A 16,692-nucleotide genomic window follows, 5' to 3' on the forward strand; every position below is an offset into this window, starting at 1 on the left:
AAATATCTTGTCACTCAAAATGGTGCTTAATACCTAGTTGGAGACCGATCTCTGTTATATTCTCTTTCTTCAGGTAAATTGGGCTCACCCTCTCTGCTTGATCTGTAATCAGATCCTCTACCACCTTCTCTTTCAGGAGGTGGATAGTCATCCCGATATCCACCTCTCTGTGGAGGATAACTGCCTGGAGACTTTGGAAGGTAACCACCTCTACCACCCCTAGGTGCGTAGCCACTACCTCCTCTTGGACCAGAAGGTGGGTAATCTCTGTATCCTGACGGGGCATCATCATAGTTGGAAGAAGATGGACCATTATCCATAGGTGGTGGACCTCCACGGTAAGCTCTTTGGGGAGGACCGTTTCTGTAGCCATAGCCTCTTGAAGGACGATCATAACCACTTGAAGGACGATCATAGCCACCTGAAGGACGATCATAACCACCTGAAGGACGATCATAGCCGCCTGAAGGACGATCGTAGCCACCCGAAGGACGCTCATAGCCACCTCTGAAGCTTCCTCTACCTCCTCTGAAACCTCCTCTACGTCTGCGTCTAGGATTGAACTGTCTAGAAGCAGAAGCAATGTATGGACTAGTATCTATCTCGGCAGCCATCTGGGCATCTTTGTATTTGACCTCATTAAGTTGGGTAATAGCCGAGTCCAGATCCTCTTTCGAACTGAATTCCAAGTAACAAACAGTGGGCTCATCCATAGGGATTCTCACAAAAGTTGGACGGACTCTTATTTCCTCTCTAATAAAGTCCTTGAAGTCTTGCCATGCTGTGCCTTCAGGCAAATCGGTCACCTTAGCTCTGAATTCACCCTTTTTGGCATACTCGGGCTTCCTTTTGGCGTATTCAATCTGCAAAGTTTCCCCTTGGAATGGCTTATCAATAAATTGGCTGAATGCCTTTTGAGCAGTTTCGGCTGTCTCATATTCAACGAACGCATAGCCTGGCATCAACCTTAACTCTCTGATGGCACCAGCTTCCGCGAAAAATTCCTCCACCTCTTCATGCTTTGCATCTGGACCAATAGGTCTCACAAACAACTGAACGTCCGAATATTCACTCATTTTGTTACTTTGAAGCAGAAAGAAGAAAGGGACGTGGGCGCACGCACGAAACCGCAAATTATCAAAGCAAAGCGAATTGTCAAGGAGCATTAATTTTTCCAAACTGAAACTTTGAATTTTGGTTGAGGAAATTTCTGCGCGTGGTACCCAAAGCGGCTGAGGGAGATTATCATTCACCTGGTAGAGAGACTTACCTCATCGTCGTCATTACTGGGGGAAGTCACGTGGGGGAGAGGGGAAAGCTCCCCATAAATGACAATCTACAATAGTCTCAGAAGAAATAAACTATTGACTCTTTGTGAACGCTTCTTTGGTAATGATTATTGGCTCCAAGATCCATTCTTACGGAAGGGAATCTCCGCGGCAGGTCTACAAGGTATACGAATTGTCTGTATCAGGGACGGTGGCTCAGAAAGTCAAATACCCTATCTTCTTTATACACGGAGGAGCGTGGAGAGATAAGGAAAATACACTTGAAGATTACGACCAGCTTATTCACTACATGGACAATGAATTCGAAGATAAAAGGGATTCAGACTATAGTCAAACAATCCAAATCTTCTCTGTCGATTATAGACTCTCTCCCAATGTAAGACATCCGCAACATCTGATCGATGTTCTCACTGCTTTGAAAGATATCAGAGAACACAACAATGTGATGCAGATCACACTCTGCGGGCATTCTGCTGGATGCACATTGATTACTCAGATACTAGAGAGAGAACATACATTGAGTCAATTTGGTGTACGGGAAATTGGACCCATTCCAAGCATTCAACGTGCCATATTCTTAGATGGCATATACAATGTGACATCATTGGTGGAGCAATATCCTGATTATTGTGGTTTCATTCATGAAGCATTTGGTGACAATATGGAAAGGTGCAATATCATTTCGTCAGGGAAACAGGATAAGGACCTTGTTAAACATATCTATGGACAATTGGATAAAATCACCGTAATACATAGTATCTGGGACGAGTTGATCTCACTCAAACAGCCCGAAGAGTTCATCAACTGGTTACTCGAATGCGGTGTAGATGAAAGACTCGTTACCGAAGGTTGCTACTTTGATTCATTTGGAAAGCATAACGATGTGTACCAGAGCAAGAAGGTAGCCCATATACTGGTGACGGATATGTTCACAAGATAATTGAATAGGAAAAAACAGTGTGGCATTGTAAAATATACAAACAGATATATAGAATCATATTCAGCGTTCTCCTCTTGGCTTGGCAAAGTCGACATTAACAATCAAGTTCATGAAACCACGTCCGTTAACACCTTCTATAGCCCTCTTAGCGTTGCTAATAGAGTCCATTTCAACAAATGCAATACCCCTAGACTCTCTTGTCTCCCTGTTTCTCAATATTGTTAATCTATGGATATATCCGAATCTTGAGAATAAAGTATTCAACATTCCCTCGTCCACCATTGAATTTAGGTTCGTCACACGAAGAGTAGTAGTGTCCTCCTTTTCTGTTTCCGAAGGAAGAGGGGCCTCTCCGTTCAGTCTTCTTCTCATATGTGGTGGAACATACGAGCTTGCACCCATACCACCTAAACCAGCAGCAACAGCAGCGGCTGCAACAGTGGCAGACGATGGCTCAGCCATCTTGGCTTCCGCCTCCTTCTTCAGATCCACACCAAGAGTATCCTTGAATGGACACTTGGAGGTGAAATGATCTCCACCACAAGTTCTGCACTTGATGGTCTGGACTTTTTCTTTGGTTTCTTTCTTCTTTTCCGTCTTTTCCTTTTCTGCGTCCTGTTTCCACGACGTTGATAGTAATAGTTTCACTTCCTCTCCAAACTGAGTAGTCCTGGCATCTGGTCCCACTGTACTGTTATTCATTTCATCACCAAATCTCGCCCATTTCTTTCTGGCTGCAATAGCAGGATTCACATTCTCTGTAACCTTGATGAGTTTGATCGTCTGGGTAACTTTCACTTTGCGATGCTTGTCATCAAATTTATATGAGATCACGGTTTTTGTGCCGTCAGAGTTCTCAACCACTTCCGTTGACGGTAAATCATTTTCAGCGTCTGCCCATGATGTGGAAGGTGCCATGATTATTATTATTATTAAATTGTACTTTCTAGGTAGCTTATCAATCCGTTGACAATTTACATTTTGTTTCTTAGCCCGTTTTTCACTTTTCATTTGATTTCTATTAAAAAAATTTTCGAGGCTACGCCACATATATCTCTAGGAATGCGGCTGTCGTATCTTCTTTCTCGGGGGAATTTAAATTTGCGCGGTGTCTGCCCGGAAACGAAGAAACGACTCGGCCGGGCAGGCATCTCGGATACCCGCACATATCGCAGATCGGCCTTAGAATGCACAAGCATGTGAACACCGAGGAGAACCCCTATTTAAGAATCTCGCGTAAAGACGTGTGTGAGAGTGAAGGTTTTCGGTACCTTCGTTCACTAAGCCTTCACCCTTTTTCATTCCTTCAATTCTTTCAAGCTATTCAATTCTTTCTTCTGCATTTCCGCATACGCAGCCTGGCTTGTCCCCCCATTAAGATCGGCCATCATTAGTTCTACATTATCGTATAATGAATAATATGGCCCATATGTCGACATCTCTATCTCCATTGCCACAGGGCCCTAGCCACAATCAAGTAATATCTCCTTCATCGAACTTAGATCATATATCGCGGAGACCTGGTGTTGAACTGGAAGAGCACCATCTCAAGACTCTTTCCAAGAATCTTAAGTACAGAGAGTTCTTTCGTAGAAGCCAGAAGTTTTCCAGTAAGAAATTCAACCATTTTTTTTTATCACAGGAACTTCGCATCGAGCCTGATTGTGATGATGATGATCATCTCAACGTACCTAGTGTCAATGCGGACAACGCCAGCGTATTCAGTGATGAGGTACCATTGTTCGACCAATCGATGTCTTTGTCCGAGTCTCAGAGGACTGTGAAGGGTAATAATAAGTCTCGTCCAGTGCCCAAGACGTCCAAGAGATTCCAGAAAAAGGCAAAGGAGCAGCCGTGCCATGGTAAAAGTCATGCTAACTTTATTCTAGAGTTCAGTCACGACGGAAAGTATCTTGCTTCTGCCGGTGATGATGGTACTGTTCGCATTTGGGAAGTAATTTCCTCAGTATTTGACAGAAGAAAGCGTGGCTATGATGGATTTTCTGACACTGATACGACAACAAAGTTATCGTCTACTGCCCTGAATCAATCGTCATCTCTCATTACTACTGCCACCTCACTTGGGTCTCTTGCTAAACTCACCAATCGATCTAGAAGTTGCAGTAGGTCTAGCATGAATTCTAGCAGCCTTGCTTCATTCTCTTTTGACGACACTGGCTCTCTGAGTAATGACGATTCTCCGAAAAAAGTCAGAAATAGTGATAAATATGCAGATTCTGCATTCGCACCAGTATTTAAGTCTCTTCCGCTTCGACAGTTTCACCACAATGACACCGTTTTGGCCATCAGCTGGTCCAAGAACAACTTTCTTCTTACTAGTTCTGAGGATAAGACTGTGAAGCTTTGGCATGTAGACAGAAACGAATGCTTGAGAACATTCAAGCTATCTAGTTTTGCTACGGCGCTAAGCTTTCATGAGAAAGACGATCGTTTTTTTGTCTGTTGTCAATGGGACGGTACTGTTGTGTTTTACTCCATTCTAGAAAAGGAGGTTGTATACAGGACTAAGGTCGGCAAGAGAATTGCCTGCATGTCGTTCAGCCCTGACCTTGAAAATATATACATCGGATGTGAACACGGATATTTCTACATCTTAAGCCTTGTTGGCCTCAAAGAGGTCTCTGCATTTCAAATCAGGCACAAGAATAAATGTCCTCGAATTACTGGTATTGATGCTTTTGTGAAGAACGGTGACACAAAAGTGTTGGTGACCACTAATGATTCTCGCGTTCGATTGTTTAGCTTCGAGAAGAAATGCCTTCAAGTTCGATATAGTGGGTACGACAACGATTATTCGATGATTAGGGCTAGGGCCAGCGAAGATGATTCTTTTATTATTAGTGGTTCTGAAGATGGTTGGGCATATATGTGGGAAATATATGACGGCAAAGATCAATCGGTAGACCCGCCTTCTGGGGCTTTAAAAAATCTTCCTAAAGAGATAGCATCTTTTTTTAAAGATGAGAGTTGTCAGTTGAAGAACAAACATTACGGTGCATTTCACATACATCATACGAGATGTAATGCTGCTATATTTGCCCCAAGAACCACGTCAAAATTGCTCGAGCTAAGTGATGACCCAATTTTTGATTTGAGAAATAAATATGGAGCACTTGCTGAGACATTGGAGGATGAGGACTTGTCATCCGCTATTATTGTTAGTACGGACAATAAAGGTACCATTCGGGTGCTCAGACGAGATTTTGCATACAGCGTGCGGAAGATGTCATTATCAAAGAAAGCGGGAGTTTCTAAAGCCGATTTGCGAGGTGCTTTGCAACGTATGGAGCATCAAGCTTCGACGGGTTCTGACAGATACATTTCTTCACCTTTAAAAGCTCCCACTTTGACTATTAATGATACGACGAACTATATCGAAGGTACTCCCGAGAATGAGACTCCTATTGATGGAAATGAGGATAGAGGTCGCAGAGATTTCTACCATGAAAGTAGACGTGCCACGAAGTCTTCTGTGGAAGAGCATGTGAAGCCTCAGAATGCATCGCGTACAAATCTTTTGATCAAGCATAAAAGTTCGGGAGAGTTATCACCCACGCTAAGTCTCAGTACGACTTCACAATCCAGCGCAGTTGTTTCTGCGGGCGGAACAGTTTATAAGCCAGTGACGGAAGGTGATAAGGATGCCCTGGGATCCGAGAGTTTTAAAGAGATTGATGATCAGATCAGGCAATTGATGACGGATGCAGACGATGATGAACTTAGCACACGTTCGGGTACACCAGTAGATGGACAACCGCCAAAATCAGCGAATCACCATATTTTCAACGATAGCATTTCCACGATTACTTTCCCAAAATCAATGAACATGTCCGATTCTTCCACGTGGGTGGATAGCAAGAAGAAACCAAACGCTTCACATATCGATTCTACAGTCTATGGAGGCACGTCTCCACCTACCTTAAAGTGCGCATATTGTGGCGAGAAGAAATTTACCGCAACTCCTGTTACAAATACCAACGGTAGTGGGATACGGTTTGTATGCAATAGATGCGGCCAAGAAACGAGCTCTTAGAAAACTATCCATTATATACCCATTCTACCTGTAAAAGTAGTGCATTAAAAAATAAAAATATTGAGGCTCGGAAAAGTAAATTTCAGGTTTGCATATGTGGACAAAAAACTTTAGTAAACAGTGGCGACAAGAAAGTAAGCGTTCATCAGAGCTACTCTTTCTTCCTAAACATGGATTATTATACGAGCTCTAACATTCAGGACCGTACACTAGAATTTCAACAATGTGTGGGTACATTCGCCAAACAAAAAGGATTGTCTGGAGGAAGAGGAGTCAACAAATATCTACCAGTGGTTCAACCAGAGAATGAAAAGAAGAAGGGGCTCAGTAGGAGCGAATTCAGCAGAAATGCTTCTGTGATTGCGAAAGATATTGCACGAGTGACTGGATCATTAGCGAAATTGGCACAATTGGCTAGACGAAAGCAGCTATTCAATGATAGACCGACGGATATCATCGAGTTAACCTACATTATCAAACAAGATATATTCAGGATTGAGAAGTCATTGAAATCACTACAACAACAAGCTAAAACGAGCAAGAGCTCTTCTGACAACCAAGTTGCTCTATACAATAAGAACGTTGTCCAGCTTCTCAATACAAAGACAAAAAACATCAGTGAAACGTTCAAAGAAGTGTTGCAAGTGCGGCAACGTAATGAGTTGGCCCAAAGATCACGGCAGGAGCAGTTATTAGCCGCTGTTAAGCCAGATTCTGACGGTCTTTCTAGTGGAAGAGCCAGTGGACGTCCCAGTATGGATTCCTCTTCTATGCATGCAGGAGATAGTTTAGGCAGTGCATCTAATAGTATACCGTATGCTTTGAGAAGTAGGCGATTGGCTGGAAAGGATAATGCCGGTACTTCAGGATCACCTGGTAACTCTGAAAATCCGTTTTTAACATCTCTAGCTACAGGAAATAGAGATGACTCCGACCCAGCTGTTTCCAGCATTTCGCAGCTTGAGAAAAATGACTACGGTAACGATGATCTTCTTGCATTACCTAACCAATCTCAGCAAATGATGCTCTTGGAGGAACAGGATAGCAGATATTTACAGGAGAGAAATCACGCGGTAGAGACTATAGAGTCTACCATTAATGAGGTAGGTGGATTATTCCAGCAGTTGGCTACAATGGTGCAGGAACAAGGTGAAGTTATCCAACGTATCGATAATAACGTTGAAGACGTTAGTTTGAACATTGGAGGTGCTCACAGACAGTTACTCAAATATTACAACAACATCAGCAGCAATAGATGGTTGATGATCAAGGTTTTTGGTATTCTCATCGTTTTCTTCTTACTGTGGGTCCTAGTCAGTTAAATGGTTCTGCCCCAGATGTCTCTTTACTATCTATAGTAATTACTTAGTTGCATGTATATATGCATCTTTACACCGTTAATATCCGAATTCCTCTCTTTATGATTCTTTCACTCTCTGCTTATTCGCGCAATTCACCTATTTTTTGGTCCTAAGCAATTACTGTTACTTGTCGTCATCCATAATCATTCGTCATACCGATGTTTCTTAGAGCTCTGAGACCGTCTATGCAAAAAGCGGCTGCCAAAAATTTCGAGGTCACCTTGCGGTCTAATAGCAGTGCAAGCACACCTGTTAAGATAAGAGAAATCGTTGATGCTACTACGACAAGTAAAGAGATTGTTAGTGGTGCTCCATCCGAATTGGCCGCTTCCGACAACAGAGTTGTTCGTATATATAAGGAAGCACAGTATGCTACTCAGTCCAGTGCCAGAAATTCCTTCTTCTGGAAACTTGAATTTGACATTCTTCCTAAAGGTAATAGATGGGAAAACGACTTGATTGGGTACCAAGGTACTACAGATTATGTCCAGGCTACTAGATTAGACTTTATCACTAAGGAAGATGCGGTCAGATTTGCCGAGGGTCAAGGTTGGGATTATTATGTTCAGCATCCCAAAGAGAAGAAGTTCAAGGTCAAACAGTATGCAAATAACTTTGTTCATTGTAAAGGCCCATTGAAGATCATCAGAACCAAATGAATCAACCAATCATCTATCTCACCTATTTATTTATCTATCTATTTATTCGTATTCTATATTTTTTTTCTTGTAATAAGGAAACGTATAGTTATAAAGTATATACAACACACTGTTGTTGCTGTTGTTATCGAGGTCATTATTATGTTCATGATGATCTTGTAGATAGACATTTACTCTCATTCTCTGTATCAGTTGCATATGAAATAAAAAGGAGCCAAGAAAAAAGGGAGCTATATACAGTTAGATGATGGTGATTACTAGACTTGTGGTGGGATGGAACTGAGGATCTCCTGGACCTTCTTGCTTAGAACAGGGTCCTGTCTGATCTTTTGTTGCATCTTGGAGGCCTCCATTAATGATATGGCTTGAGCCCTGTCATCTGCAGATCTTGCCAACAAGCAAGCCTCTTCAAAGATCTTGATAGCTTCATCAACCTTCTGCTGTGAAAGGTAGATTTGTCCCAAATTTAATCTGGCAACTTCCGATTTTGGGTCGAGATCGCAAGCTTTCTTCAAAACCTTAACACACTGCTCGATGTCACCTTTCTTCTGATAGATACCAGATACATTGATCAACGGCAAGGCACCAATATTAAAGGTATTATGGACTTCTTGGAGTCTGGCGGCAATTTCAAACTGCTTCAAAGCACCATCAAAGTCTTGTCTATCAAAGAGAATCTCTCCATAATAATTAGGCACCTCTGGAGAGGTAGGGAATTTGGATTTGGCCTCTTTAAACAATTTATCGCATTTTGAACTATCCCCTTTCCTGTATGCAAGACATGCCAACTGAATGTACGAGTAAACATTGTGAGGATTGTATTTCTTAGCCTTCTCAAAGTTAGCTTCACCTTTAGTCAAATCTCCCACTAGATAGAAGATCTGTCCATAGTGGTAGTAGATATCAGGATCCTCAGGGTTGAGTTTAATACCTTTGCCAAACTCGGTATCTGCTCCAACATAATCACCTTTATCTGCTTTGATCAATCCCATAATGACATATGTCCTTGGTCTTGGAGATGTCTCAAGAGCTTTTTCCATGTATTCCAAGCTTTTATCGGCATCTGCCTTTAAAAAAGTGAAAGCACCAGCATATTCGTAGGCAAGCGCAATAATTTTCTTGTCAACACCCTCTGTAGACTTGTCAAATATAGAAACTGACTGGTTAATTAGCACATCTGCCTTCTTATAGGATTCCTCGGTGTCCAGTTTCATTTCATTAAGAGCATCCACTAAGAATCTCTCACCAGATCCTTCAGCATAATGGCTGACATCCAAATCAATATCTTCAGCGGAAAATGCTCCAAAGAAGGATGAAAGGGATGAAGCAGATGGTAAAACCTTAGGCAAATTAGAGTACTTTTCCTTGTTTATCTTTGCAGAATGCTTCTTTAGAATTCTCTCAAGCATAGACTCATTCGAGACATCATTCATTCCACCATATATAGTTAAAGCCGTCAAATCAAACATTGCTTCCGGGTACTTTTCTTGGTTCTCGTAAGCTCTGGCACGTCTAAGGAGGCACTTGGTATATCCAGGATTGATCTTTAAGGCTCTAGTGGTATCCAAAATGGTATTCTCATTGTCGCCTAAGGCAGAATAGCAAGCAGATCTGTTACTAAAGTAAACGGGATCCTCTTTGCAGATCAATGCCTTGGAATAAAAATCAATAGCAGCCGAATATTCCTCTCCTTTGAAGTATTCATTACCCTTTTCTTTCAAGGCAGAAGCCCACTTGTCTTTCTCCGCGGCCGAGAGTTTTTTAACGACTTCCTCCGTAACCTCGGGGTCACCTTTTTCATTAACCGGATAGGGGACATTCTTGGGTTCGACAGTCTTCTTCTTCTTTGACTTCTTCGACTTTCTAGTCTTCTTCTTCTTTGACTTCTTTGCATCAGATGAAGTGTCATCCTTATCGTTTGATTCTATCTGATTTTGCAATTGCTTATAATGATAAACTAAGCCAGCAATGGAACCAATACCAACGACGGCAGTGACCGCCAAGGCAAGTTTATGCTGAACCACAAAACTTGTTTCCGCAGGCATCTATAATATACTAAACAACGAAGAGAAAAATAACAATCGGAAAAAAGCAAATTGAAGGGAGGCAACAAGAAGGGAATATATTCTCTTAGTTTTATTCGTTTTTGCTGAAAATCCGTTTACAATCAACCTTCGATGAAGAGCCAAACGATGTTAAAATGGACGAAACCTCTGACACCCACTTTTTTCCTTTCCCCTATTCTTTTTTTTTTTTGTTATTATCTTCCATTTCATTTTTTGAGTATGTGCTTATATAAATCTAGGAAGAAAAACAATATCCGCCATGATGCGCTGAAAACTTTTCACGTGGAATAAAAAACTAATGATTTGAATCCGACACAAATCTCCTTATTGCGGGGGCGGATTACTGGTGCGCGGATGTATATGCATTGAGATCAATACCTTCAATGAGAGATTAGAGAAGTATATGCAGAGGGCTACGAGGCGTCCAACCTACAAGATAACAAATGGGATGAACAGAGCAGTATATTACGCTTATATAGTTGTCTGCTTAGTCTCTCGTTATTGTTCCAACCGAAATTTCCGAGCTTCACCGGTCTGACTAAATCCCGCTCTCTAATTTTCCCTCTATTGCCGAGATTCCCCACACCTTCCCCGTGTCCCTATTATCCGCCTCAAAAAAAATGATGGCGGTTCTGGCAATCTGCCGGTACTACTAGGGAGATACTTAAGAGGGGCATCGCAAAAGATTTTGTCATCCCCGAATCGAAATGTAAACATTTCGTTATACGAGTCTCGTAGCTACATTCATCTTCTAACACTTTATGGCTTCTAGCCTCCATTCAACCATTTTTGTTTTCATTCATTCCTTAAATTATTCTATCATTTCATGCTCTCCTCGAGGCATTTCCCATGCCTAGTACCCAAGAGGATCTTAGGGACTCGTCGCTTTAGCAGACGGCAACCTTACTCCACTCTGAACAATACTTCTTCGTCTCCAGGAGGCTATCGCATTTCTAAACCACCTGCTGGTTTACCAGTATCGAAGCTGATTACTAAGGGAATCATTTTTCCTGTCTCTGTTAGAGAATCCTTTAAAGATTTCTCCAAGCGTCATCAACTAGGTCAGTTACAATATGATCTCCTCTCTATTCTTCCATTTTATCCGGAACCATCTCGTTTGCACTCTTCTGAAATAGTCCAAACTATCATTGATGAGTCCACTGGTGATTATATTAATGAGTTCCATATCAGTCCTCGTTCTAGCATAAAAGCTGGTCACACGGACAAACATGTGGTATTCATCCATGGTTATGGCGCAGGATTAGGATTTTTCGTCAAGAATCTTCAATATATTGCAGAGATGAGACCTGACTGGCACATTCATGCCATTGATTTACCGGGGTATGGTTGTTCTTCCCGGCCGGATTTTCCCCATAATATACAGTTCTCCCATTATCAAGAAATCGAACAATGGTTCATCGATAGGCTTTCGATGTGGTTTAAGAAACGAAAACTAGATAGTTCTAACACTATGGTGGTTGCTCACTCTATGGGCGCATATTTGTCCTGTGTCTTGAACTTCCAACATCCAGACTTCTTCAATCATATGTTGCTGGTATCTCCTGCTGGTATATATCATTCCAGAAAAGAGGAGGTTCTAGCTGCCATTCCAAGCTGGTTTCAAAAGCTTTGGAACAGAAACATTTCGCCATTCTCTTTGGTAAGAAACTCTGGTCCATTTGGTTCCACACTCGTTAGTGGCTGGACCAGTAGGAGATTCTCTAAAAATAACACCATTTTAACACCCCATGAACAAAAACTAATGCATATGTACACATATGGCATCTTCAACGCAAAAGGATCTGGGGAGTATATGTTGAACTACTTTCTTGCACCAGGTGGTGTGCCTAGACATTCCCTTCTCAATAGAATTCAGAACCTTAAGTGCCATACAACCTGGCTTTATGGAAGTCATGATTGGATGGACAAACTAGGAGGTTTTGAAGCCTGTCGAATTATCAGAGAATCGTCTAAACTGTCCGGACATCCCTTAGAGGCAATTTGTAAGATTGTTCAAGATGCTGGACACCATATTTATTTAGACAATTTCGAGGAATTTAATCAGTTGGTGACGCAAGAAATGGACAGATTCGGCAAATGCTGAATTGACTAGTTTTGATTACATAGTGAGTGTATTGAGAGGTATTATTGAAAAGTGTTACATAGGAAATGAATTGAAAGATGACAATAATATATAATAAAAACACTATAGAGCCGAACTGATAGACGTTCATAGATTCTCCGAGTATAGTGTGTTAACACGGTCCTTGACAGACTGAAGAATCTTTCTTCTCTGCAATTTCTGTGCACTGGTGACAAAACCACTTTCAGGGGTCCAGTCATCGTCGACAATGACAACACCAAGAATCATTTCGATACGCGTGAATCCTGCCTTCTTAGCGGTATCAAGAAGAGATTTAGTAACTGCATGTGTCACCTTTTTATTATTAACGAAATCTGCGAGCTGAATTTCATCGCCTTCCTTGGCCAAGCCTAATTCGACGATTAGTTGTTTCAGGGCCTTGTCTTCAGGAAGAACAATACCAATTGGTTTCACCTTCGTCTCGTCAGCATAACAACAAATGTTATTGATCAAAGAGTTTGATCTGTAGACCGACTCCAATTTCTCAAGGGCAATGTACTCACCGTTCTGAGTCTTTACCAAGTTCTTCTTACGATCCACCAATTTCAATGATCCGCTTTCTGTCCATTGTCCAATATCGCCAGTCGAGAACCAGTTTTTATCATAATTGAAGGCTAGGTCAGTTTCTTTAGGATTATTGAAGTACCTCTGCATGACAGACGCTCCACGAATCAATACCTCTCCTTGTCCATTCTTGGCATAATATCCGGCCTCTGGAACATCAATTAGTTTGACAGTAATGGATCCAACCAATGGACCAGCCACATCAAATTCAAAGTGGTCTGGATCGGTAACACAAGTGTTGGCACAAGTCTCTGTCAAACCATAACCAATCAACATTGGTGCCACCGTATAAGAGACAAATCTTTGGGTAGCACCGGAAATTGGAGAACCACCATTTAAGATCCAACGCAAATGACCGCCGGTAGCCTGTTTAATCTTTTTGAACACAATAGAATCAATCAAAGCAGGAAGAAATGGAATCGAATATTTTTTACAAGCAGCTTTGGTATTATAAGCACCCCAAAACATTTTCTGTTTGAATGTTGGAAGTTGCTGAATTTGGTGTAGAATTCCCTTCTTGATGGTCTCCCAAACTGCAGCAACGCCCACCATGATTGTAGGTTCAAAGGCACGCATGTCACCTTTACAGTTTCTGCAAGATGCATCAGAGAGTGTCTTCACACTCGCATATCCACCGACACTACCCCAGTAGAAACCTAGTAGCTCAAAGAGTAACTCAAAGATATGGGCAAGAGGCAAGAAACTGATGACCCTATCCTTTGAATTGATAATATCACGGTTGGCAGTAGTACCAACCCCACCAACACCAGCAACCAAGTTAGCGTGGGAAAGAACGACACCTTTTGGCTCACCGGTGGATCCAGAGGTATACATTATGCATGTTATATCAGAAGGAGTCGGAGGGCAAGGCTTGATATCCATGTTTTCCATACCTAACTTAACAATATCATCATAGGAGATGAACTTAATGTCAGGTCTCACCTTCAAGATTTCATCGTGATATTTCTTGCTTTCAGAATAAAGGCGACCGTTTCCGCGCTTATCGTTAGGATCAAGAGGATCTGAGTGGATAATGTAACGAACAGATTTGCACTCTTTCAAAGGGTTGACCAACTTACTAAGTAAGTCGTTGTCAGTGAAAATGGCGACAGAATCGGTATCTTTCATACAGTGTGTCAAACCTTTCCTGCCCAAAGAATCGTAGGCAGTGACAATTGCAATGGCCTGTGTCTGGGTAGCTAGGTATGTTCTCATCCATTTGTGAGAAGTGGAAGCAAAAAGGAGTATTCTCTCCTCATTCTTGGGTTTGATTCCCAACTTAATCAAACCACGACCATAGGCGTTAACAATTTCCTGTAATTCGCCAAATGTCACATACTTATAGTCAGATTTTTCATAGTACATCCACTCCTTCTCCACTTGGGTTATTTCACCATCAATCAATTTCTTAACCATCTTCTTCTCGTAGTGAACATCAATTAAATCACGCCATCCCTGGCACTTCTCTGCCTTTCCATTCACTGCGACACACTCGTTAAAATACTCATACATTGTGGTGCATTTGAATCCAAGAGGGCGAGAAACCGCTCCATTCTTAACTCGGTAACACCGGTAAGGAGCCGTTTCACCAGGCTTGGCATCTCCAACTGCAACGTTAAGTTGAAAGACCATTATGAATATAGAAGAATTGTCAACGAAACAAACCTTCTATGCTTATTTTTTTCCTGTTTGCAAACAGAGTCTGATTGACGGCTTACTACAGCTACTTATATATATTCATATTATGTATACATTCTGAAGCGAGAAAAGCGTTCGTTGTTTTTTTTTCTTTTTGTTTTTGCCTAAAATTTTTCTTATATTATTATTATTCCTGCCGATTGTTGGCAATTTATTTGCCTTTATGACTGGGATAACGAAATTTGGGGGACAGGGAGTTAGATACGTATGCTCCATCAGAACCAGTTTTAAAGTCTATTTACCTCCAACACAATCATCTTTTGGTTGCAATTGCAATTGACAAGTTTTACTTTATTGGTTTTTTTTTTTTTTACCATCTGTCAGGGTCCCTCATTAATATAATGGAAATCCCTATCAAATTACCCCATCTACAATGAGGGGATCTTTTATAGCAGCACAGAAGAATTGCCGCTAGTCCCAAAAGTGGAGATAGAAATTACATGAGAGAGGGGTAGTAGGTTCTCCTATTCGCAGCCTGGTTTAGTTACCGTAGGATAACAGAAAGTCGATCTTCATGTTAATCCGCTTTCTGCATTGACTTCTTCCGCCGAACTGCCGACACTGATCTTCTGCATTTTTGTTGGGTTCAGGACGTTTTCTTCTTCCGGAAACTGATGCGCATACACGTGCGGCTCTAGCATGCATTTCCGCGCTTTTAAACTTGATCAAACTTCCTTCCCAACAGGAGCCGTCCAACACGTGATCATAGATCACATGCCGAAGGATCACATGATATGACACCGGATGCTCATTGTAGAATATGTTCCCTTGGACACTCAACGGTCAGTCTATTACTGTCTGATAGCGTACATAGATTTGAAGTTAGTATACATTTCTAACCTTGAAACTTTTTTTGCTCCCCTTCAAAATGAAATCGATCTTCTATTATGGACCGTTATAATTCACCTAAAAAGGTCATCCTGCAGGTACTATATCTAAAACACCTGCTAAAAAAAAAAAGGTATACTCAACTTAATTTCTGTGTAATCCCAACCTCCGGTGCTGCCTTCGCAAACGAATAACTTCTAAAAATATTCAATAATCTGGTATCTGGAGAACCCTCATACTAATTGTTGATCCGCAACATTTTTCACTCCACCAAGATGATCGGTGTTGGCCCAAATCCGGATAGTTCCATCTTTCAGATCGTCCCTCTTCAAATCGACAATAGTCAAACTGGTGTTATAGGGAACCTTCAAATCATCAGATCCTAATCCTTCTCCCAACTTATAATGCTCCTCCTGGTACAAGTAGTTGAAAAAATTGGTAATCACACCTCCATGCGCACACAATAGAACATTTTTATAACCGTTCTTGACCGAATCCTCAAGTATCTGCTCCCATTCTTTATTTAAGCGGCCGATCATATTACCTTTCGTCTCTCCTCTGTCCTTAAACTTCGATCCATATTTTTCTCGAGCATCCTTAATGTACATTCCTTCCACATCACCCATAAATCTTTCCCTTAGATTTTCAGTCTTCTTGAAGTTTAACTTTTCGTCATCCATCTTATCACCCAGTATCTGGCGCAAGGTCTGCAAACATCTTGTCAAATCAGAACTAATAACAAAATCAAATTGATAATCTTCAAGTTCCCGACCAAGTAGAGCGGCTTGTTTTTTACCCGTCTCATTGAGGGGGATATTCTTATGGCCTTGAAGCTTTCTCTCTATATTCCACTGCGTCTGGCCGTGTCTCACAATAAATATCCTGATGACTTCATCTGAACTATTCATCCACTTTCCAGAAATAGTCATTTTGTGGCAGTTTCCTCTATACCAATTCAAGTGAAGATAAGGACAACTGGGAAGAGAACAGAATTTAAATTAAAATCGGTCTCGAACTGCTGGTATCCATGTAACTCCGAAGCGCTGTAAGGTCAAGCCAAGGTGTTCGGATGTATAATTAGCACTGCCTT

The 16,692-nt window shown here is 41.5% G+C and overlaps 10 protein-coding genes across 10 annotated transcripts; 5 read left to right on the forward strand and 5 right to left on the reverse strand.

The window, feature by feature from the left end:
* Positions 1–26: 26 nt before the first annotated feature.
* Positions 27–1,076, reverse strand: FOA43_003410 (uncharacterized protein; the record flags this gene model as incomplete). Its single annotated transcript, XM_038923661.1, has 1 exon — positions 27–1,076. One exon carries the CDS (start codon positions 1,074–1,076, stop codon positions 27–29), a length of 1,050 nt encoding a protein of 349 aa, XP_038779589.1.
* A 658-nt stretch (positions 1,077–1,734) lies between these two features.
* On the forward strand, positions 1,735–2,229 carry FOA43_003411 (uncharacterized protein; the record flags this gene model as incomplete). The annotated part of the gene is made up of 1 exon (XM_038923662.1): positions 1,735–2,229. The coding sequence occupies one exon, from the start codon at positions 1,735–1,737 to the stop codon at positions 2,227–2,229; it is 495 nt and encodes a 164-aa protein (XP_038779590.1).
* Positions 2,230–2,289: 60 nt separating this feature from the next.
* On the reverse strand, positions 2,290–3,147 carry FOA43_003412 (uncharacterized protein; the record flags this gene model as incomplete). Its single annotated transcript, XM_038923663.1, has 1 exon — positions 2,290–3,147. The coding sequence occupies one exon, from the start codon at positions 3,145–3,147 to the stop codon at positions 2,290–2,292; it is 858 nt and encodes a 285-aa protein (XP_038779591.1).
* Positions 3,148–3,640: 493 nt separating this feature from the next.
* Positions 3,641–6,283, forward strand: FOA43_003413 (uncharacterized protein; the record flags this gene model as incomplete). Its single annotated transcript, XM_038923664.1, has 1 exon — positions 3,641–6,283. One exon carries the CDS (start codon positions 3,641–3,643, stop codon positions 6,281–6,283), a length of 2,643 nt encoding a protein of 880 aa, XP_038779592.1.
* A 170-nt stretch (positions 6,284–6,453) lies between these two features.
* FOA43_003414 (uncharacterized protein) lies at positions 6,454–7,605 on the forward strand (the record flags this gene model as incomplete). The annotated part of the gene is made up of 1 exon (XM_038923665.1): positions 6,454–7,605. One exon carries the CDS (start codon positions 6,454–6,456, stop codon positions 7,603–7,605), a length of 1,152 nt encoding a protein of 383 aa, XP_038779593.1.
* A 197-nt stretch (positions 7,606–7,802) lies between these two features.
* FOA43_003415 (uncharacterized protein) lies at positions 7,803–8,303 on the forward strand (the record flags this gene model as incomplete). The annotated part of the gene is made up of 1 exon (XM_038923666.1): positions 7,803–8,303. The coding sequence occupies one exon, from the start codon at positions 7,803–7,805 to the stop codon at positions 8,301–8,303; it is 501 nt and encodes a 166-aa protein (XP_038779594.1).
* Positions 8,304–8,560: 257 nt separating this feature from the next.
* Positions 8,561–10,348, reverse strand: FOA43_003416 (uncharacterized protein; the record flags this gene model as incomplete). Its single annotated transcript, XM_038923667.1, has 1 exon — positions 8,561–10,348. One exon carries the CDS (start codon positions 10,346–10,348, stop codon positions 8,561–8,563), a length of 1,788 nt encoding a protein of 595 aa, XP_038779595.1.
* An 847-nt stretch (positions 10,349–11,195) lies between these two features.
* Positions 11,196–12,473, forward strand: FOA43_003417 (uncharacterized protein; the record flags this gene model as incomplete). Its single annotated transcript, XM_038923668.1, has 1 exon — positions 11,196–12,473. The coding sequence occupies one exon, from the start codon at positions 11,196–11,198 to the stop codon at positions 12,471–12,473; it is 1,278 nt and encodes a 425-aa protein (XP_038779596.1).
* A 126-nt stretch (positions 12,474–12,599) lies between these two features.
* FOA43_003418 (uncharacterized protein) lies at positions 12,600–14,708 on the reverse strand (the record flags this gene model as incomplete). Its single annotated transcript, XM_038923669.1, has 1 exon — positions 12,600–14,708. One exon carries the CDS (start codon positions 14,706–14,708, stop codon positions 12,600–12,602), a length of 2,109 nt encoding a protein of 702 aa, XP_038779597.1.
* A 1,127-nt stretch (positions 14,709–15,835) lies between these two features.
* Positions 15,836–16,531, reverse strand: FOA43_003419 (uncharacterized protein; the record flags this gene model as incomplete). The annotated part of the gene is made up of 1 exon (XM_038923670.1): positions 15,836–16,531. The coding sequence occupies one exon, from the start codon at positions 16,529–16,531 to the stop codon at positions 15,836–15,838; it is 696 nt and encodes a 231-aa protein (XP_038779598.1).
* Between the last annotated feature and the right edge of the window lie 161 nt (positions 16,532–16,692).

This window comes from Brettanomyces nanus, chromosome 4 (assembly GCF_011074865.1).
Source record: "Brettanomyces nanus chromosome 4, complete sequence".
In the NCBI taxonomy this organism is placed as follows: domain Eukaryota; kingdom Fungi; phylum Ascomycota; class Pichiomycetes; order Pichiales; family Pichiaceae; genus Brettanomyces; species Brettanomyces nanus.